Genomic DNA, 20,200 nt, shown 5'->3' on the forward strand with positions numbered 1-20,200 from the left:
CATTTAAGTTTCCACTAATCAGAAGCTGAACGATTACTGTAAAGAATCACAGTAGCCTACCTAACAGGTGATTTTTAATCACCTTATTGCTTAATATTAGTTTGTCCATCAGTGGTACCTGAGATTGGACACTATTAAAGGTATAAGCTGGAAAATTTATATGATAGTAGATACAGAATCTTTATAAACATTAGTTTCATCCTATTTACAGTATAATTTAATATGTGCTCTGGATTTTTTTTTTTGCTATGGATTTTCCTTGTGACTTGAGATAGCTGCTTGAATTTAATAATGCATTGATAACACCAGGAAGTAGCTGAAAGCAATATGACTTCTTATCAATTTGTCTACTCTTGGAACAAAAACAGCAGCTTTGCTATCTAAATAAAAACTAACTGGGTTTGGTGAGAAAAAATTTCCACAATCATGAAAATGGAAATCCTGAAAGAGAAACTTGTTCTTAAAAGCATTTGTAAGCACTCAATATTCAAAATTTACAATGATCTGCTTCTAATTTTCCTAACTTCATGCTCTCTTGCTTCTTTCTTCATGTTATGCACAAAGACTAAAACTTCTACTGGGACTGGGAAGGTGGCTCAGTGGTAGAGCACTTGCCTTGCATGCACGAGGCCCTGGGTTTGATTCCTCAGCACCACATAAGCAAAAAGAAAAAAGCCGGAAGTGGCTCTGTGGCTCAAGTGGTAGAGCACTAACCTTGAGCTGAAGGGCTGAGAGACAGCGTCCAGGCCCAGAGTTCAGGCCCCACGACCAGACCCCCCCGCAAAAAAAAAAAAAAAAGAAAATTCTTCTACTGTGTCCTGACAGGCTGCCTCCAAGTTACATTTTAGGTCTGTTTTAAAAAAAAATAATGCTTCCAAAAAAACCTCAAATAGTTATTCACCATGTGGTTTGGAGTATTCTTCACTTGTCCCCACCACTTTATTACATTTTGATTGTTCATTCTCTTTGCCTCTAAACTGCCCCTTAAAAGAAACTACATGTGTGTGCTTTATGTAAGAGTCAAAGGCATGGAAGTAGTAGAACATCTGCCTCGCAACCATGAGGGCCTGACGTCCAGTCCCAGCTCTGAAATTAAAAGGCGGTCCAGATTCTGGATGTGGTGGTGCATTCTTATAATCCCAGAATGCAGGAGGCTGAAGCTGGACGATAAAAATGTCAGGACAGCTGGGATTATATAGTGAGACTCTCAAAAAAGAAGGTGGGTATAGTAGTACCTACCTGCACCACCACCACCACCACCACCACTAAAACTACTACCACTATTATTACTACTGCAACTAATGGGTAGGTGGAGGTAGGAGGAAGCATTGTTTGAGGTAGCTATCTGAAAAACTAAAGCAAAAAGGGATGGGGGTAGAGTTCACAGGTAGAACACTTGCTTAACAAGCATAAGGCTGAGTTAAATCCTCAGTACTAGAAAAAAGAAAAAGGCAAAGCAAAAGGAAAAGGAAAAGATGGAGGAAGGGAGGAAAAAAGGGAAGGAGGAAGGAAAAGAGAGTGGAAAGGTCAATGTCTGAAAACTTTGTCTACTTTTATACAATAATTATGATGGCAAATGAGTTTAATAATGTGAGAGCATCCTATAAAGTAAAAGCTGTATCATTATCATCATCATTAAAAGTCTAGATTTTACTCCTTGAAGTAAAAGTGAATTTCCTACACCACAATTAAAAATAAACATCAGAAATGAAATAGATCATAAAATACATTTTTATTTATTTTTTCAGATAGTGTGGTACTACTGCTGGCCTCAAACTTATAATCTTCTTGCCTCAGCCTCCAAACTGCTGGGATTATAAGCATGCACCATCATATGTGGCCATAAAACATGCTTTTGATTAGAAAACACTTGTTTTCTTTGTAAATTTTATTTGGGTAATGGATAGCATTCATGGATCCAGAAGAAAAGGCGCTTATGATCCAAAAAACTATATTTAGAAATCTGATTCTTTGATCATACAAAAAAATTGACATGCTGCATTGCTCCTTACCTGACCAGTGTCCTGTGGTGATGCCAGTTCTGTCTGTGCATGTCTCACTTACAGGCCTAAACACAGTCTCCCATCCACCAGTAGCATAGCGCCAATTCTGGGATTCCAGGATGAGTGTCCGCTGGGTGCCATATGCAATCATAAAGCAATAAACTACATGATGGAGTTGACAACCATAGCCACAGCCTTTGTTGATGTTACATACCAGCTTCTTGGCTTTGCTGCAGTCCTTGGGATTCTGTCAGAGAAAATAACAAGCGAAAATGAAAATAAAGTTGTTCAGAGACATTAACATGTGTCTTTAGATGTCATGAGTATCAAAAATGATGTAAGCAGGAACTGGTCCCACATAATTCTTCTTAAGCCAAGAATTCAGTTTTAAGGATTAGATCCAATAAAAATTTTATGTAAAATGACAACTTCTTTGTAGGGAGATGGAAGCCAAAAAGGACAATTACTTAGAAAATATCACTAAATAAATAAAAAAACAAAGCAGTTATATTAAAAATACTTTCTTAGAGCTGGGTGCTGATGGCTCACGCCTGTAATCCTAGCTACTTAGGAGGCTGAGATTTGAGGATCACGGTTCAAAGCCAGTCTGGGCAGGAAAGTAGTCCATGAAACTCTTGTCTCCAATTAACCACCAGAAAACCAGAAGTGGCACTGTGATAGAGCATTCACCTTGAGCTGAAGAGCTGAGGGACAGCGCCCAGGCCCAGAGTTCAAGCCCCACTACTGGCAAAAAAAAAAAAAAAAACTTCCTTAAAAGTAAGAAAAATAGCTAGGTGCTTGTGGTTCATGCCTGTAATCCTTGCTACTCAGGAGGCTGAGATCTGATGATCGTGGTTCAAAGTCAGCCCAGGCAGGAAAGTCTGTTAGACTCTTAACTACAATTAACTACCTAAAAAGACAGAAGTGGAGCAGTGGCTCAAATGGAAGAGCATTAGCCTTGAGTACATAAACTCAGAGACAGTTCACAGACCGTGAGTTCAAGGTCCTAGCCTGGCAAATATATATAATGTTTTTTTGTTGTTGTTTTTAGGGTCATAGGTCTTGAATTCTGAGCTGAGTGCTATCCCTCAGCTCTTCAGCTAAAGGCCAGCACTCTACCACTTGAGCCATAGTGCCACTTCTGGCTTTTTCTGCTTATGTGGTTCTGAGGAATCAAACCCAGGGCCTCATGCATGCAAGGCAAGCACTCTACCACTGAGCCACCTTCCCAGCCCTATATATATGTATTGTAATTCAAAAATTTTTAATGTGTTCCTACTTTTCTGTAACTGAGAACATATAAGTGTGATTACATAACCCTAACTCAAAGTTACAAACATACTTAATGGTGGAAGTAAAAATCATTCATTTCCAGCACCACTTCAGATTCTGAACTTACTTTCTGTAATAAAACTAAAGAAGAAGTTGTAATTTATCTTTTAATTTATCTCCAGAGTTCTACGTGCTACAAACAAAACCTACTTTTTCATTATGAAGTAAAAGACACTCAGTAAAGACACTGTTGAATTCAACAACTGTAAACCATTTAGTCATAGAGTTTCTTTTTAAAACAAATATGATGCTTGCTACCAGCAATTTTTATAACTGAATACATAATATGTTTTATACTATCTTGATATTGATTTGAATTTTTAATTGGGAAGTCCATTTTTCTATTTCTATACATTGCCATAAAAATGGTTGGCTGATATGAGAATTTCTTTTATCCCAATGGTAAAGTTTTCAATTCTGCTCTAATTTGTGTGAGTTATTACTAAACATCCTTAGGCATTTTAGTTCCTCATATAACAAGTTGTTTTGACAAGCATTCTTTAGTCTGAGTGTTCCAAGCTTTTTTTTTCTGCAAGCAAAGAGAGGATGGTGCCTCTAGGAACAGAATCTATTTTCCTCATACAGCAAGAGGCAAGGTAATTACTTCTTAATTTATATGAGCCTTGAATAAAGCATTCAACAAACTTCAAATCTAAAACTATATTCTAGGGATATCATCTGTTCTCTTCAGTAGAGTTCACCTTACAAAAGCTAAGATGGTAGGCTATGAAGCCATTCTGAAAGAAAAGCTGAAAAAGGAAAATACATTCAAGTACCTCCAAAAGAGATAGCTTTTATACTCAAATGTATCATTGCAAGCTGGTCTTTTGTAGATCAAAGAAGAACCAATGAGAACCTTAAGAAGAGTTAACCCTCTTATATATCCATAGTCAATATTGTTTCTACAATCAAGCACAAATTACTTATCCTTTTTTATTTGAGACTATGAATTCTTATAGTAATATTTTTCATTTGAGACTCTGGCAGACCAGTAATAATCCCATCTTGTTGTTTCAGCCACAAAAGATTAGGAAAAGGAAAGTATATAAGAATGGGAAAATCTGTATCATAACAACAAAGATCCTGAAAGCAAATGATGCTCTCAAACTGATCCACAGCTTTATCCAAAGTTTATCAAGGGTGTAGATACAAACATTTGTCAATTTTTCATGATTTGTAACAAAAGCACTTGAATATTTCCAGAATTCATTATGAATAAAAAGTCTATATATTCTTCAATAACCTTTTTCTTTTGAACACTTTTTAGATGTACTGAATCACTGTAAAAATAGTACAGACTGCTACTATATGACAATTTCCCTTATTATTACATCATACCTTGATCTTTTGTCTTAAAAAAAGAAATGAGGGATCATAATTATTGGAATAGCTGATCTTTACTTTGGAAACTATAGAACTTTTATTTAAAAGAAGACTTACATCTGTAGGTAAGAAAATCACATCTACTATGTCTTAAGAATTTTATTAGAACCCAGGGTTTTGGACATAAAAGTTATAAGACAAAGGAAAGGGAAATTTATAAAAGTATCTGTAGACCTCTAATCAAGCTGGAGAGAGAATATATTAATTTTTTAGGTGACATAAGGGGAAAACATTATACTAGACTCTGAAATGAAAAAAGGTTTACATATGAAAGATAATCAATGAAGACAAGATAGAGTAGTTAAAAAAAGAAAATGAATGACTAGAATACTAAATAAATAAAACTGAAAGAATAAAGCAACATCTCATTTTTTCCCAAACTACTTATATCCTTTCTAAAGGATATTTTTTGAACATCCAGAAAAAAATCAGAGGATAGTGAGAAACAGATAAGTTGTATTGTTAAAAAAAATTAAAATCTGGGGGGGAGGGAGGAATCACTACTTCTAAGGAAAGCAGAGAGGACTAAAAACAAGAGGCAACTTTGAGATATGCAGTGATTTATTCTAGTGGAAAGGAACTTTGAAGGAAATCCCTGATGTGAACGAAGTCTATGTTGTACATCACTGTTAAAGAAACAACAAACATAAGAGTTACAAAGTCTATAAAAAGTTTCGTAATCTTCAAATTTCTTATCAAATAATATGTCAATGGTCATGATTCGGTTTTACACTACACCAAGCTGATAGCTAGAGGTGTAACTTGTCCATGGGAAAAAATGTAAAGGAGGGGCCTCATTACCAAAGAAAGCTTCCCTTTAATTGTTCCACTACTTGTAAAATGAATTTTTTCTTATTTAATGCATTCATATAAAATGCCTACCAGTTATGCAAGACTGCAGCAATGTGGCTGTTTTATACTGGGAGTCTCATCAATTGTCCCCTCCACTAACCCTCCTCCCACCTCACACATGTGGGATTCTGATAAAGTTAGTGGAGGAAGCTCACTAGGAAGTACTTTTAATCTGGGAATGGAAAAATGAGAGAATACAGATAAAAAATGTCCCAATGAGTCCCATGGGAAGACTTTCATTCACTCTACTCTTCAGCCTTGAGTGTCAGTCATTAAGCAATTTCAAATAAACTTAAATTCATTAATGTATCTGATATATGTAGTAAATCTTCAAAAATGATAGCAATGGAAAATGAAAGCACACATATAAATAACTACTGGAGCAATTTAAATGTTCTAAGATTGTGATAATTGAAGAATTTTTGAAAAATCCACTTTCAGCTAAAATGAAGGATTCTAGATAAAACTGAATTTAGGCTAAACCTTGAAAGATGTAGTTTATTACATGAAATGTCTTTAAAATTATTAAGTAGTTGTCCATACTTTAAAAGTATGAAAAAATCAGTTAAAATATAACCTCTATAAAAATCATGTTTATAATGTGAGATTATTTTATATGAGATCTTCTTAAAGCCAGATTCATCAATGGGCAGATTTAGTCTAGCTCCTTGTGGTTATAATTTATAACAATCCAAATTTTAGAAATAGGATATAAATTTAACAAAGTACTTCAGACAACATGCGCTAATGAAAGAGCTTTGTAGAGAGGCTTAGGGTGTGATTTTTGTCCTAATGAAAATTCTGCTATGAACTCAATTGTATGACTTTGCTTCAATTAATGTATTTAAAATTGAACAACTCTCCCTGTTCAATCTACCCTTCTCTCAGAGATAATGATGATGGCTGAACAAGATGATACATACTCCACACTGGTATGAACTACCATATCATTTATAATCTGAGAGGCTTTTTTTCACACTGGGTGAATTCAATTTGGGGACAATGGTTGGGACTGAACCCAGGACTCTATACATGCTAAGCACATGTTTACTCAAGCTACATTCTCAGTCTAAATCATAGATTTTTACTATTTATAAATGTTTTCCTTACAAAACTAAAGTATTCTTAGGACAAATGTTTCAGACACAATGTAATTCCCTCCATTTATCTGTCCAGGGTTACTATGAAACAAAAACATTACAGGAAAAGGCTAAATCAACAAGAAATGAAAATATTTAGTCAATATAAACTAGACATAACCATGTCAAATTTCTCTTATAGTGAATGCTCAATGACTATACTTCAGCCTATTTACATTTTAAAAGACAAAAAGAAGATAACCACAATCACAAAAATAAGTAAGCAGTGTGCAATCCAGAATTTAGAATTCAGACCTCACAATCTATTTTCCACTGTCCTTATCTATTCTCCCAAGATGTCTTTAACACAAGATGTAGCAAAAAGTTCAGGCTTAGAGTGCCTTATATGGCTACTTTTGTAAGTTTAGAATTAAGAATCAGAACCCTAGGGAATCATTCCAGCAACTCTCTTGAGAACATTTCTTCCTGAAAGGAGATAAGCTACAGATAGCTCCCATTTACAATGAGGAGAGTTCAGTAAAAACAAAGGAATGTATTAGGCCAGGTAAGTTAAATTTTACTGTGCTCTCAATCTAAACACAAGACTATAAAGAGGTTTTTAATTTATTTGCTTAAAAAGATTTGCAATATCCAGTTTGTGGTGATAAGGAAAAAAAGATTCATTAATAGTGAGGTGAAAACATTTCATTGTATTGGAAACAATGTAATTTTCTCTAAAATTATTTTCAAAACCAAAGCTGAAAAGGTAATGAAGCAAATAAGTGAACTGAAGCACTGCATGGTGGTAATTAAAATGAAGACTTTGGGCACACTTAACATCCATGAAAGAGGAAGTTAAAAGGCATTCTCCTTTTTAAAAGCCAAGACTGGAAATTAACTCCCTAACAACATATTACAGAAATATTTCCCTAGCAAAATTAAGACCGTATGAAGGTGTCCTTTCCAATCCTGAAATAGTGATCAGCTGTAACTAATAACAGCAACACGACAGCCCAGACAAAAGAAATTACCAAGTGTTTCAGGAAATCAAATTCCTTCTAAGTATTGTGTAAATCCAGTAGAAAATAATAAATGAGAGGCACTTAAGGAACTGCTATACTGTTCCAGGTGGTCCCTAGAAAGCCTCCAAATCAGACTCCTACCAGAACAATCCTGGTAATATATTCTACAAGGGCCATAAAAAAATCTAAAGAGCCAGATTCTGCCCATCCTGTGTGTGTGTGTGTGTGTGTGTGTGTGTGTGTGTGTGTGTGTGTCACACACACACACACACACACACACGCATGCAAAAGATCTATCTCCTCAAGTATTTCAACTTTTCTTCACAAGTTTACAACTCCAATTCCCAGGTCTTAGAATCAGCTTAAGTAGTAAAGTTAAAATAAACAGCATTCTTAGAATATTAAGACTAAATTCTAGAAAGATCCTCCTTACCATTTCAGAATCATGTTTTCCTCAAAAGGCAGGTACTCTTTTTTTAAAAAACTGGAGAAAGAAGGGAGGAAAAAGAGGGGAAAAAAGGAAACAGTAAAAGTGCCCACATGCCAAAGAAATGTAAGTAAGCCTTAGGGAAGATAATGAGATGAAATAGTTGCAAAAGGGAAACTGGATGGCACTATTCCTTGCAAAGACTGCAGTAGTTTCATTTTAAATGAAAGTCAGAGTAAGTTTTGCTATTTTGCTGGCTTTTCTATTCCACACAATGACATCCTTCTGGGTAGTATTGGTACTTACAGCACTTAGCTACTCACTGGATTAATCGAACAATAAATTAAATCACATGTCTCTAGGAGGGAGATAATTCTCATCTCTCTGTGCAACTGCTCCTACACCGAGAATCTACTAGTAGCTGAGCATAAATTTCTTTGAACTAATCAGTTATTATTTTTCAATGGGAAAGAGGTCTTAAGATCACTTTTATCAAACTGCCTCCAGTTAAGAGTATTCTAACCAATTCACCTTATTTTCTTTAACCTCCAAAATCCTTAATATTGTAACTTTTTACTTTCAAGTAATTTAAGATCCATAATAAATTATAAAAATAGTACAGAGAATTACTGTTTAGCTTTCATGAGATGTCAATTAATGACAGTACATTTTAAAAAGCAAGATGCTGGTGATTCAAGCCTGTAATCCTAGCTATTTAGGAGGGCCACAATTAAAAGCCAGCCAGGCAGGAAAGCCCATGAGACTCTTATATCCAATTAACTACCAAAAAGCAGGAAGTTGAGCTGTGACTCAAGTGGCAAAATATTGCCCTGGAACACAAAAGCTCAGGGACAGATCCCAGGTCCTTTCAAGCCTCAGCACTCTCTCTCTCTCTCACAACACACACACACACACACACACACACACACACACACACACACACACACACACACACACACACACACACACACACACACACACACACACACACACACACACACACACACACACACACACACACACACACGACACTGGCATTACCTAATACTATTAGCTAAATTCCAGGCTTTATATAAATTCTACCAGTTTTTATATATACTCATATTCTCTCTCTCTCTCTCTCTCTCTCTCACACACACACACACACACACACACACACACACACACACACACACACACACACACACACACACACACACACACGACACTGGCATTACCTAATACTATTAGCTAAATTCCAGGCTTTATATAAATTCTACCAGCACACAACTATGCTATTCTTTTGAGTCACAGCTTTCCCCAAATCTTAATCCATGAAAACCACTGACTTATAACACTGTGTTTTGAAATCTTGTTTTCCAATTACGTATTGCTATGGTGTCAAAATATGATAAACTTCTGTGTGCTGATTGATTGTATCTACTGTGGCTAGCTAAATTCACTTAACTAACTCTAGGACTTTTGCTGTTATATTGTTGGAATTTTTCTACACTGATAATCATAGCCTAATTGCACCAAATAGAACTTTCATTATGACACTGAACAGTAGTGGTGAGAAAGTAATCCTTGTCTTGTTCCCAAGTTTAAAGGAGAAGCATTTAGTCTTTAATTAATAAATGTGATGTTACTTGTTTGTGTGTGTGTGTTTTCTTTTTTAAATCAAGCTGAAGAGTATTCTTTCAATTCCTGGTTTGCTAAGTGTTTGATCATGACTGAGCACTAGATTGCTATCAAAAACTTTCTTAATTGATAACTATATAGTCCTGTTTTCCTTCTTAAATCTGTTACTAGATTAACTAATTGACCATAGAGCTGTTAGACAGCCTCGCATTCCTGAAATAAATCCTAGTTGACCATGATATATCTATATATAGAGACCTCTGTGTGTGTGTGTGTGTGTGTGTATATATTCTACATGTCTATGTATATACATATTTTATATATATATATGTATACATCCCATATGTGTATGTGTACATATTCCACATGTGTGTATTTCTGTATATATATGGGTGTATATATAGTTGTGGAATCAATTTAATAAGATTTTACTGGATTCTTTTTTTAGGGGGTGACAGTGTATATGGAAATTAGTTTTTGACTATACTGTCTTTGACTAGTTTTGAAATCAGGATATAGCTATCCTCATAAATGAGTGGAAAGTATTTCCTTTTATTATTTGGAATAATTGGTATAATTTATTTTTAAGTGTTTTTTAGATATATTAGTTTTCTATTGTTGATAGCCATCATCACAAACTAAGTAGTTTAATACAGTATATATTTATTATCTCACAGTTTCTGTGGGTCAAGAATCTGGCACAGTGTAGCTGGGTCTTCTGCTTTAAACAGAACAACAACCATGGTTTTATCTGAGTATGAGGCCCTGGCCTATTGCTAGTTATCTCAGCTATTTGCAATATGTATTTTCTTATTATTTCATCAAGCCAGCCAGAGAGAGTACTTATAGGTACTCTGCTGATGAAAAGGAGTCTCCATGAAACGTAGTGTAAACGCCACATTCTACTACCTAGAAGCAAGTCACAAATAAGTTCCACACTAAAGAGAAGAAATTACACAAAGGCACTGGCAAAATAAGTGATCAAAAGCGTCCAGCTTAGAATCTACCATGGAAGAATTAATTAAGTAAAAAGCAATTTTGGAAGATTATGAATTCAATTTCTTTAATCTTGAACAGGTTCTTAATGTTTGTGGTGTTCAAAGAAGTAGTCTATTTATCTAAGGTATAAAATCCCATGGATAAAGGTTTTTTTTTTGTAAAATATTTCCTTACAGTCTTTTAAATGTCTATAGTGAGAACCTCTCATTCATTTAATACTTCAATATATATTATCATATGTTAACCTTAATTTATATTAGATCTTCATTTTCTTTGTTACCTTACTAAGTGTTGCCTTTTGTTTTTTGCTCCTTGGTAGTACTGGGGCTTGCATTCAGTGTCTCATGCTTGCTTGCTTGCTGAGCTGGCACTGTACCACTTGAGACACACTACCAGCCTGGTTTTTTCTTGTTTGTTATTTCTGACCAGGTTGGCTTCAAAATACAATCCTCTGTATCTTAGCTTCATAAGTAACTAGGATTATAGGCATGAGCCAACCACATTCAGCCATTTTATTGACTAAAAAACAACAACTGTTTTGTTTGTCACCCTTCTCTTTTTAATTTCCACCCTTTATAATTTCCTTCTTTCTTCTCATTTAGGATTAATCTTGCTCCTTTTAACAGGCTTTTCTCTTTTATGTGGTAGAAGCTAATATTGTTTGCTTGAGAACTTTTCCATCTATAAGCACTTAAGTACTATAAATGTCCCTCTAGACTCTACTTTAGCTGATTTGTTGCATTTCATTTTCATATTCATTGAGTTGATTGTATAATTTTATTTGATAAAATACTTCTTCATTATCGCATGGTCTATTTAGAAATGAATTATTGAACTTTCAAGTGTTTAGAAATGACCTTATTATTTTTCTTCATTTATAATTTATGATTTGATAAAGGAATAAACTTCTGTGATTTTACCGTTTTATGTTTGTTTTACTATTCAGAATATGATGTACTTAAGTATATGTACAATACATACTTGTTAAGAACGGTTTTTTTTGCTCTTGTTGGGTGAAATATGCTACAATTGTTTGCTCATTCCCATTGGTTGACAGTTGTTCAGTTCTTCTATATATTTGCTTATTTTCTGCCTGGTACTTCTATCAATCATTGACAGCAATGATAAAATCTTCAATTGTATTTTGCTATTCTCTTTTCAGATCTTACAGATTTTGTTTCATGTGTTTTGAAGTTCTCTTATTAAGCGCACATAGAATTAAACATTTATAAGTTGATCATGCTATCATTGCTATATATTCCTTTGTCCTTTTGATTATTGTTTGAATAGTACATCATTCCATTATTTTACTTGAATCCAAGTCATATATAAGAAGTGAGTTTCTGCTGGGCACCATGGCTCACATCTATAATCCTAAATACTCAGGAGACTGAGATCTGAGGATCATGGTCCAATGCCAGCCTGGGAAATAAAGTATTTGGGACTCTTATTGCCAGTTAACCATCTAAAAATCAGAAGTGGAGCTGTGGCTTGTAGATCACTGGTTGTGAGCAAAAAACCTTGGGGACAGTGCCTAGGCCCTGAGTCAAGCCTCAGTGTTAGGAAGAAAGGGAGGGAGGGAGAGAGGAAGGGAGGGAGGGAGGGAGGGAGGGAGGGAAGAAGGAAGGAAGGAAGGAAGGAAGGAAGGAAGGAAGGAAGGAAGGAGGGAAAGAGAGAGGGGGGAGGGAGGGAGGAAGGGAGGAAGGAAGGAAGGAGGGAAAAAGAGAGAAAGAATCTGGGACAAAATATAGTTGAGTCTTAAATATCTATTTTACTAAAATGGAAAAAAGGGACTGTTTTCCAATTTTTGTCTTGGAGTCTTCTCTTCCTCTGTCCCCTCCCCTTTGCTGCACTTCCCTCCTTTCCTCATTCTTAATGAGAAACAACAATAAATATCATTAATGCTATTAAAAAACTAGTGAAACTCAAAATTTTCAACTCCATCAGTAGTTCCAAAATAATGAAAGTAACATAAAATTATGTGAATTATTTATCAAGAATACAGATATTTAAGTGATAAAACCTTGCCAATTAGACATAAATATTAAAAACATTTGCTTTTAATGTTCTCTTTTCCTATTATTTTGTACATAGATACAACTTATTATGATCTTTCAAATCACTAGTGTAATTTCAAATGATCTATAAGTATATTGCCAAGATTAACTCATTCATCTGAACAACTTCTCATAGTAATGATATTATCATGATCAACAGAAAAAGAGTAGAGCAATGTCTTTATGAGCAGTAAGCTTGAGGCAGAAAAAAGTATTACAAAATCATAACCACAATTTTAATATCAAATAATACTTACAATATTTATGTCTGTGATGTGGGTCCAAAAGTTAGAGAAAAATGCCCAGTGTAGCTAGATTTTAAGGCTCAATACAATTTCTAAATGAGTTTCTTGATTAATTAAAATCATATCTATGGGGAAAATAATCTGTAAGTATTCAATATACCTGGCATTTATAATCCTTAGCCAAACCAGTTAATGGACTAAACAAGGAAAGCATTTACAAAATTTCCAATAGTAAGTATATGAATTGCTTAATTTTGTATAGATACCAAACAAAGATTTCTTCATTTATTCTCTCTATCTCATAGCAGTACTGGGGTTTGAACTTAGGGCAAAATATTTGCTAGGCTGACAGCATACCACTTAAGCCACATCTCTGCCTTTTACTAGTTTTGAAAATAAACTTTAGTCAAGTTTTCTACTAAGTAGTATTGAATTGTGATCCTCTAGATCTTAGCCTCCTCCATAGGTATGATTATGGTATAAACCACTAGTACTCAGGTTCTTTATACTCTTTAAAAATATTATTTCCTAGTATTATGCTCATATTCTAAATGCTACAGCTATCTCTCAGATTCTAAATTAAACTGTATGAAACTGCCTTTAGGATATGGTATAAATGGAACACAAATTAATTCTACGTTTAGAAAAGGATCCTATTCCCCAAATATCTCATTATTTGACAAATTAATTCATTTTTAAAGCAGCTGTGTCTCAAAGTGTACTGCAGGTAAAAACTTCCAAATAGAACATTATCTATTAAAATCAGTATTCCTAACTACATATATGTTTAATTTTGTTGGAATGGAAAAGAATGACTGTTTTCATCTCTATACAGATAAGAGGAAGAAATAGTGGGTGATTAATTTTTAATCTCTACTAATAATGTTAAAAATATAGTTCCTGAGTTCATGCACTATGTGATTTTTTTTGTTTGTTTCTTTTCTAAGTTCTTTCCCCATGGTATAACCCCTGTTTTCACTGTATTTGATTCCAGTATTCTGCATCTTTTTCTTTTGTAAGTTCTTCCCCAATGGTATAACCCCTGTTTTCAGTGTATTTGATTCTGGTGTTCTGCATCTTGTATATACATTTTTGTAATTTGGGGAGGGAAAGGGTTATAGCGGAATGCTTAAATGGTGATGCAGGCAGACCTATTTGTGACGATGAGATATACAGGACACTATGTTGAAAACGAACTTTACAATGTAAGGGGGGCGTGAGGGGGAGGGGAGGAGGGAGGAGTTGGGGAGGTGGGGAGGGAAGTGATGGTTGGGGAAAATCAAAGGAGGAGGTAACAATGCTCAATAGGAAATGTACTCATTACCCTACTCATGTAACTGTAAACCCTCTGACAGTATCTTTACAATAAATATATATAACTGAATGAAAGGTAAAAAAATTATATTTAACATAATTTAAATTTGTATAAATGAATTATTCACTATGAAATTAAATTATTTTTACTATAGAAATCTTTCAAAAATAATGAATTCAAGGATACACAATGAGAAAGTAGCACAATTTGAAGTTAAAACACACAAGCAAAAGTGGAAAATATTTCAAGGAGCTTTTAGTCTAGATGAAAAGAATCATATATTAAAAAGTTGAAAAAAAATTTACCCAACTTATGCTTTTTTTTTTTTACTGAGATTGTTTGCATCTCCTTGAATATTAAACACTCACTTTTCATGGAAAAAAGAGAAAATGTAAAATAACTTTTTGTAAGGTATGTTTTATTGTTATTGTAAAGGTGATGTACAGAGGGGCTCCAGTTACATAAAAGAACTTGTTAAACACAGAAATTTAAGTAAAAGTAAATTTAAGTAAAAGTCCAAGAAAAATGTTAAGTTGTACTATAAATGTAATTATAAATTACGAGTATGATTTACAAGTGAAATTCCTCAATATTGAAAATTACGATAAAAACTAAAACCTAAGAGAAAGAAAAAAAAAAGAAGCAAAAGCAGCTGGCAGGTCCACAGTGTAGAGAACTGAACCATGACCAGATAATAGTTTAAAAATAGTAGATATAAAAGTAAGTGGAAATAGAAGATGCTGGGAAGCCATTATTATTTCCACTTTAAATAAAGAAAATAGTTCTGTACCACCAGCCATTCATAGTTCCTTGAGTAAGGACCTAGTTGGTAAGACATAATTATCTCTTCCCTACAGGAGGTAAAGTATTTCTTATTCTATAGATTCCACTGACGAACAGTCATGAGATTATGAGACCAAATCAGTATACCATAATCAAGTTGTTTTTAAACCTGATTTGCTATTTTTTCCCTACTTACATGTAGAAAAATATGTACCTTAAAATATACAGAAATGTGATTAATTGATATTTTGCCTCCAGTCTTAAAGGGAAAGCAGAGTGTCAGTACACAGAAATTATGTTATCAGTAGCAATAGGAAAGGATGGAGTTGAGTATTTTCAACTTTCAGCATTTTTCAGTTTCCAAGAATTCTACGAATTCTGCAAATTCAGTCTCTTAGTTCCTTGTCAGTCAGTGATCCCATTACCAGGAATTTCAGCTCCTGAACCTATTTGGAAGAGTCTATCAATTCTATTTTCCTAATCTCTTTCTCAAGTCTCCTCTCCACATCCTAGGCAAAATGTCACTTCTTCCTATGATCCTTTTATCTTAAATAATCTCCAGGCTTATAATAGCTATACACTGTACCAAAGAAAATGTACTTATCACGGACTCATGTAATTGTAGTGCCTCTGTATATCACCTCTATAGTAACAATAAAGTAAATTAACAAAAAATTAAAATTAGAAATCATTTTAAAAAATGAAAGCCGGGCGCCGGTGGCTCACACCTGTAATCCTAGCTACTCAGGAGGCTGAGATCTGAGGATCAAGGTTCAAAACCAGCTCGGGCAGGAAAGTCCTTGAGACTCTTATCTCCAATAAACCACCAGAAAACCAGAAGTGGCACTGTGGCTCAAGTGATAGAGTGCTAGCCTTGAGCTGAAGAGCTGAGGGACAGTACCCAGGCCCAGAGTTCAAGCCCCATGACCAAAACAATAAATAAAAATAAAATAAAATGATAATTTCTTTACATATATGAAAGATAAAATTAATGAGGATTTAAAAAATAAAATTTGATTTAAAGGCTAGAAATGAGTTTACTAGTATTTCCTATATGTTGCTATAATGGTATTTAGGAAACAAAATTTCCAGTGACCATTCATTGCTATGCACCATAACGCTTAACCACTGTCATCTAATTTCTTTTTTATTTTTGTCGGTTGTGGGGCTTGAACTCTGGGACTGGGTGCTGTCCCTCAGCTCTTCAGCTCAAGGCTAGCACTCTACCTACCACTTGAGACACTTCCGGTTTTCTGGTGGTTAATATTCTAGACAACCTGAAGAACCTCTGGGTTCCTGTACTGCTCTTTCCCTCTTATAATCCACTGCTCCCATCATCTTTTCAAGCTAGTCTTTTCCTCCATTTATGTGTGTCCAGGTCTTAAAATTATCCTTTACGGTTAGAATCAAATACAACCTCCACAAAATTACCCTGAAGGTCTCCTTCCTCAAAATGCTATAAATATCTCATATATTTCACTCCTAAAATACAGCTATGTTCATAATTATAGATTTTGTGTATGTGTGTATAAGCAACTCTTTTAGGGCCAGGACCTTGTTTTAGTCATCTTTATATTTCACTTGTTAGTTATCTTTATATTTCACTCAAGGCATATATGTAAAATGAGAATAATGTTAAAAGGCAAGTACTAGAAAAACTACAAGCAAACAATAATTCATACTTTATATATTGTTATGATTTTTCTTCTTGTTCCACTTAGAAATTACATGCTAATTCAACCTTACCTGGAGATAAGTTATTCTCCGCTGGACCAACTCTGTGAGATCTTTGGCCTCTTTTTCCCGCCAATCACCTGCTCCATCTGTTTGACTGAGGTAGTATAGATCCGTCATTATAGACCTATAAATGCAAACAAAGTTGCAGGTCCATCTTATTTATACTCTGTCAGTAGATTATACAGTCTTTAGAAGAGATCCAAATTCTTCATAATCATAAAGATTGATGCTTAAACTGATGTGGTACTCATCTTTTATTTTCTATCAAGGCAATTAAACTTTAGTCTCTGGCATCTCAGATTTATTTTAATAGTAAGTTTTTACTATAGAAAAAATATACTCATTTTTCTTCAAGTCTGAAATTAGACAAGAAAGATCAAAGAACCAGAGAGAACTAATTCTCAATTTTAGATATGCCACTTACTTCTTTGTATCTTAGCAAAGTTATTTTGCTATCTCTGAGATTTAGTTATTTCATCTTAAAATAAACATAAACAAATTAAAATAATGCATGCAATACATATGTAACAATAAGTATGAAGTAGCAAGATATGTGATAGTTGGTAAGTCCTTCTTTTTTTTTTTTTAATGCCAAATGCCCTGAAAAAGTTGTTTCAGAGCTTTTACCTTCTGTCTGGAGAGAACAGATCAATAATTCTACAACTCAGAAGAAGGAGCTACTTGTGTTAGATTTTACTGTAATATGTGATAACTGCATAGCCAGTCATAAAACAATCCAATATCTATTTTCCTCTAAGACCCCAAAGGAGGGGCCTGATCAGAAGTACTCAGTTAATAGATGATGAGAGTAGCCCTGAACATACCTAGGAGGAAATAACATAGTGTTGGTCATTTTTTTTATTCCTGGTTCTCAACTAAATATTAAAGCATTTAGTAACAGAGCAAATGGTAACCAATGGGAAAGTCATATTTGTTATCATAGAAACAAATTCTTTTCCCACATTTTTTTCATCAGCAGTTGTTATGCTTTATGTTCTTGATGATGGCCGTTCTGAGTACAGTGAAATGAAATCTGTGTCATTTTGATTTGTTTTTCTTTTATGGCCAACATGTTGATGGGTTTTTTTCTTTCCTTTCTTCTCTTTCTCTTTTTTCTTCCTTCCTTTCCTTCTCCATTTTCTTCCCCCCCTTCCCTTTTTTTCTCCTTCCCTCTCTCCTTCCTCTCCCTTTCGTTACCTAGAAATTGGTACTATACTAACAGGGCAGTGCTGGAGATCAAATCCAGAACCTTGACCATGCTAAGCAAGTGTTCTATGACTGAGTAACATCCCTAGCCCATTCCAATAAAGCTAGAAAAATGAAAACAAAAAACTAATAATCCTAAGAAAGAAACCCTTCAGAAGAAATAGAAGTACTAAATAATTTTCCCTGTAGTCAGCATCTCTGTAAACCAAAAAATAAATAGTTCTTTTTCAGAATAGCTTAACATTTAAGAGAGACAATTTGCACACTATAATTTGGGCAAATGTAAAAATAAAAATAGGTAACACATGTACAATAGTAATGTGAAACATAAATAAATGGTGAAATTGTGGGGCATGTAGTAACTCTTTTATCTATTTTTATATATCCAATACTTTTGAAATAAATGAAAATAATAAAGTTTAATAATAATACACTTTTGTCCACACAAAAAATCAGCAGCCACATGCTTGAGGCTCATGCCTGTAATCCTAGCTACTCAGGAGGTTGAAATCAGGAGGATCATGATTCAAAACCAGCTGGATAGAAAAGCCTGTGAAAGAAACTGTCTCCAAAATAACCAGCAAAAAGCAGAGCTGGAGGTATGGCTCAACTGGTAAGAGTGTTAGCAGATCAAGTGTGCTGACAAATTCAAATTCTGTTACATATAACACATACGCATACATATACAAACAAATCAGCAGACAGAAACATAAAAGTAAATTTTAATTCCTTTTCTCAAGAATCTTGGAAATGGCCAGCATAAGAATATTTTCTATCCACTTCAAATCCTTCTGTTTTGTACATTCACTACTTAAAGGGTTATTTCTCTAATACTTGCTTATGTTTGCTCATTACTTATATTACTACATTGTAATCTGGCCTTGTGCAGTTAAATTATTACCCTATGTTGTATCCCAGATTCATTATAATTTCTATTTAAGAAACTGACATAGGTACCTGTAATTTCCATTTTGTTTTCAGTGAAATATTATTATTTAACATACACTAAATGGCATAATCCAATAAACAACAAAATGTAACAATGAGTTACATCCATTTCACATAAGCCATTTATTATGCTCATTTTTAATTTGTACAAAGCACACATACAAACTATATTTTGAAAATAAGTTTTAAAATTTAATTTCAAAATTATATTGTTACATAAAAAATCCTTAAAGATTCCATCAGAAATCAGTAAATCTTTTTTTACATACCACATACAAATACTGTATCAGATTATTTGAAAATCTTCATTTTTCTACAAAACTAAAATAAGCAAAGCATGCAGGCATAAAGCTCCAGCTAATGGCAGTTTGGTGCCTGGAATCAATGTAACTTTAGAATAATGCCCTAAGGATAGACTTGGTCAACATATGGCCTAATACAGCCTGATGCCAGAGGGGCTAAAAATTTCAAAGGACAGCCTAATGTTGAACCTAATAACTCAGTGGCCCTTTAATTGTATGTTACCATAATTCTGTAGAATCATTAACATTAAAATATGATCCAATCCACTGAGTTTTGTTTATAACTTCACTTAAAACAACGGAGCAATTTTTCAAAATCATTATATCATTGATGATGTTAATATCTATGAAACTCTTGTTTGTATGAGCAATTTGTTTCCTTTTCCCAGTAGTAGGCTGTGCTAATATAACAATTTTTCTTTTATTGTTCACTAATGAGACAGAAATTGCTATAAGAATCCTACTGAGAACTTAAGACTTTAAATATAACAGGCCAAAGAATAGGTTTCACTGTATTTATAATGATTCTCGGGTATTTTATTTTGCATGAACACAGCAGCACTATAACATTTTCTTTTCTATGGATGATAAACTACATATTATTTAGAGATGTATAAATAGGAGAAAGAAATTTAAGTAGGCAGATCTCAGGTTCCCCTTTCTATCAACTAGACAGACAGTGATTTAAAAAAATAGACTTCTTTATCCAAAACTTGTTTACCTTTAATTAGAAATCCTCAGATGTATTATTTAAAAGTTTTTAGTGTTTGAATTAGAAATATACTGCAGAAAAATACTGTAACCTTGTAGGAATTCTGCAGTGCAAAACCACACATTCTAACTACTGATTGCATATGAAGGACATTTACTGGAAAATACTTTAATACACT

At 34.0% G+C, this 20,200-nt stretch overlaps 1 protein-coding gene across 5 annotated transcripts in view; it reads right to left on the reverse strand.

Annotated features, from left to right (window-relative positions):
• The window catches only part of Fut8 (fucosyltransferase 8), a 166,961-nt gene that overhangs the window by 54,468 nt on the left and 92,293 nt on the right, over positions 1-20,200 (reverse strand). For all 5 annotated transcript variants that reach the window (XM_070031754.1, XM_070031759.1, XM_070031761.1 and 2 more), the window contains 2 exons: positions 16,864-16,978; positions 2,013-2,250 (listed from right to left, as the gene is read on the reverse strand). In XM_070031754.1, the coding sequence (XP_069887855.1) occupies positions 2,013-2,250; positions 16,864-16,978 (353 nt within the window). The remainder of the gene's footprint in view (positions 1-2,012; positions 2,251-16,863; positions 16,979-20,200) is intronic.

Source organism: Dipodomys merriami, unplaced genomic scaffold, assembly GCF_024711535.1.
Source record: "Dipodomys merriami isolate MVZ:Mamm:240054 unplaced genomic scaffold, mDipMer1.0.p SCAF_1, whole genome shotgun sequence".
In the NCBI taxonomy this organism is placed as follows: domain Eukaryota; kingdom Metazoa; phylum Chordata; class Mammalia; order Rodentia; family Heteromyidae; genus Dipodomys; species Dipodomys merriami.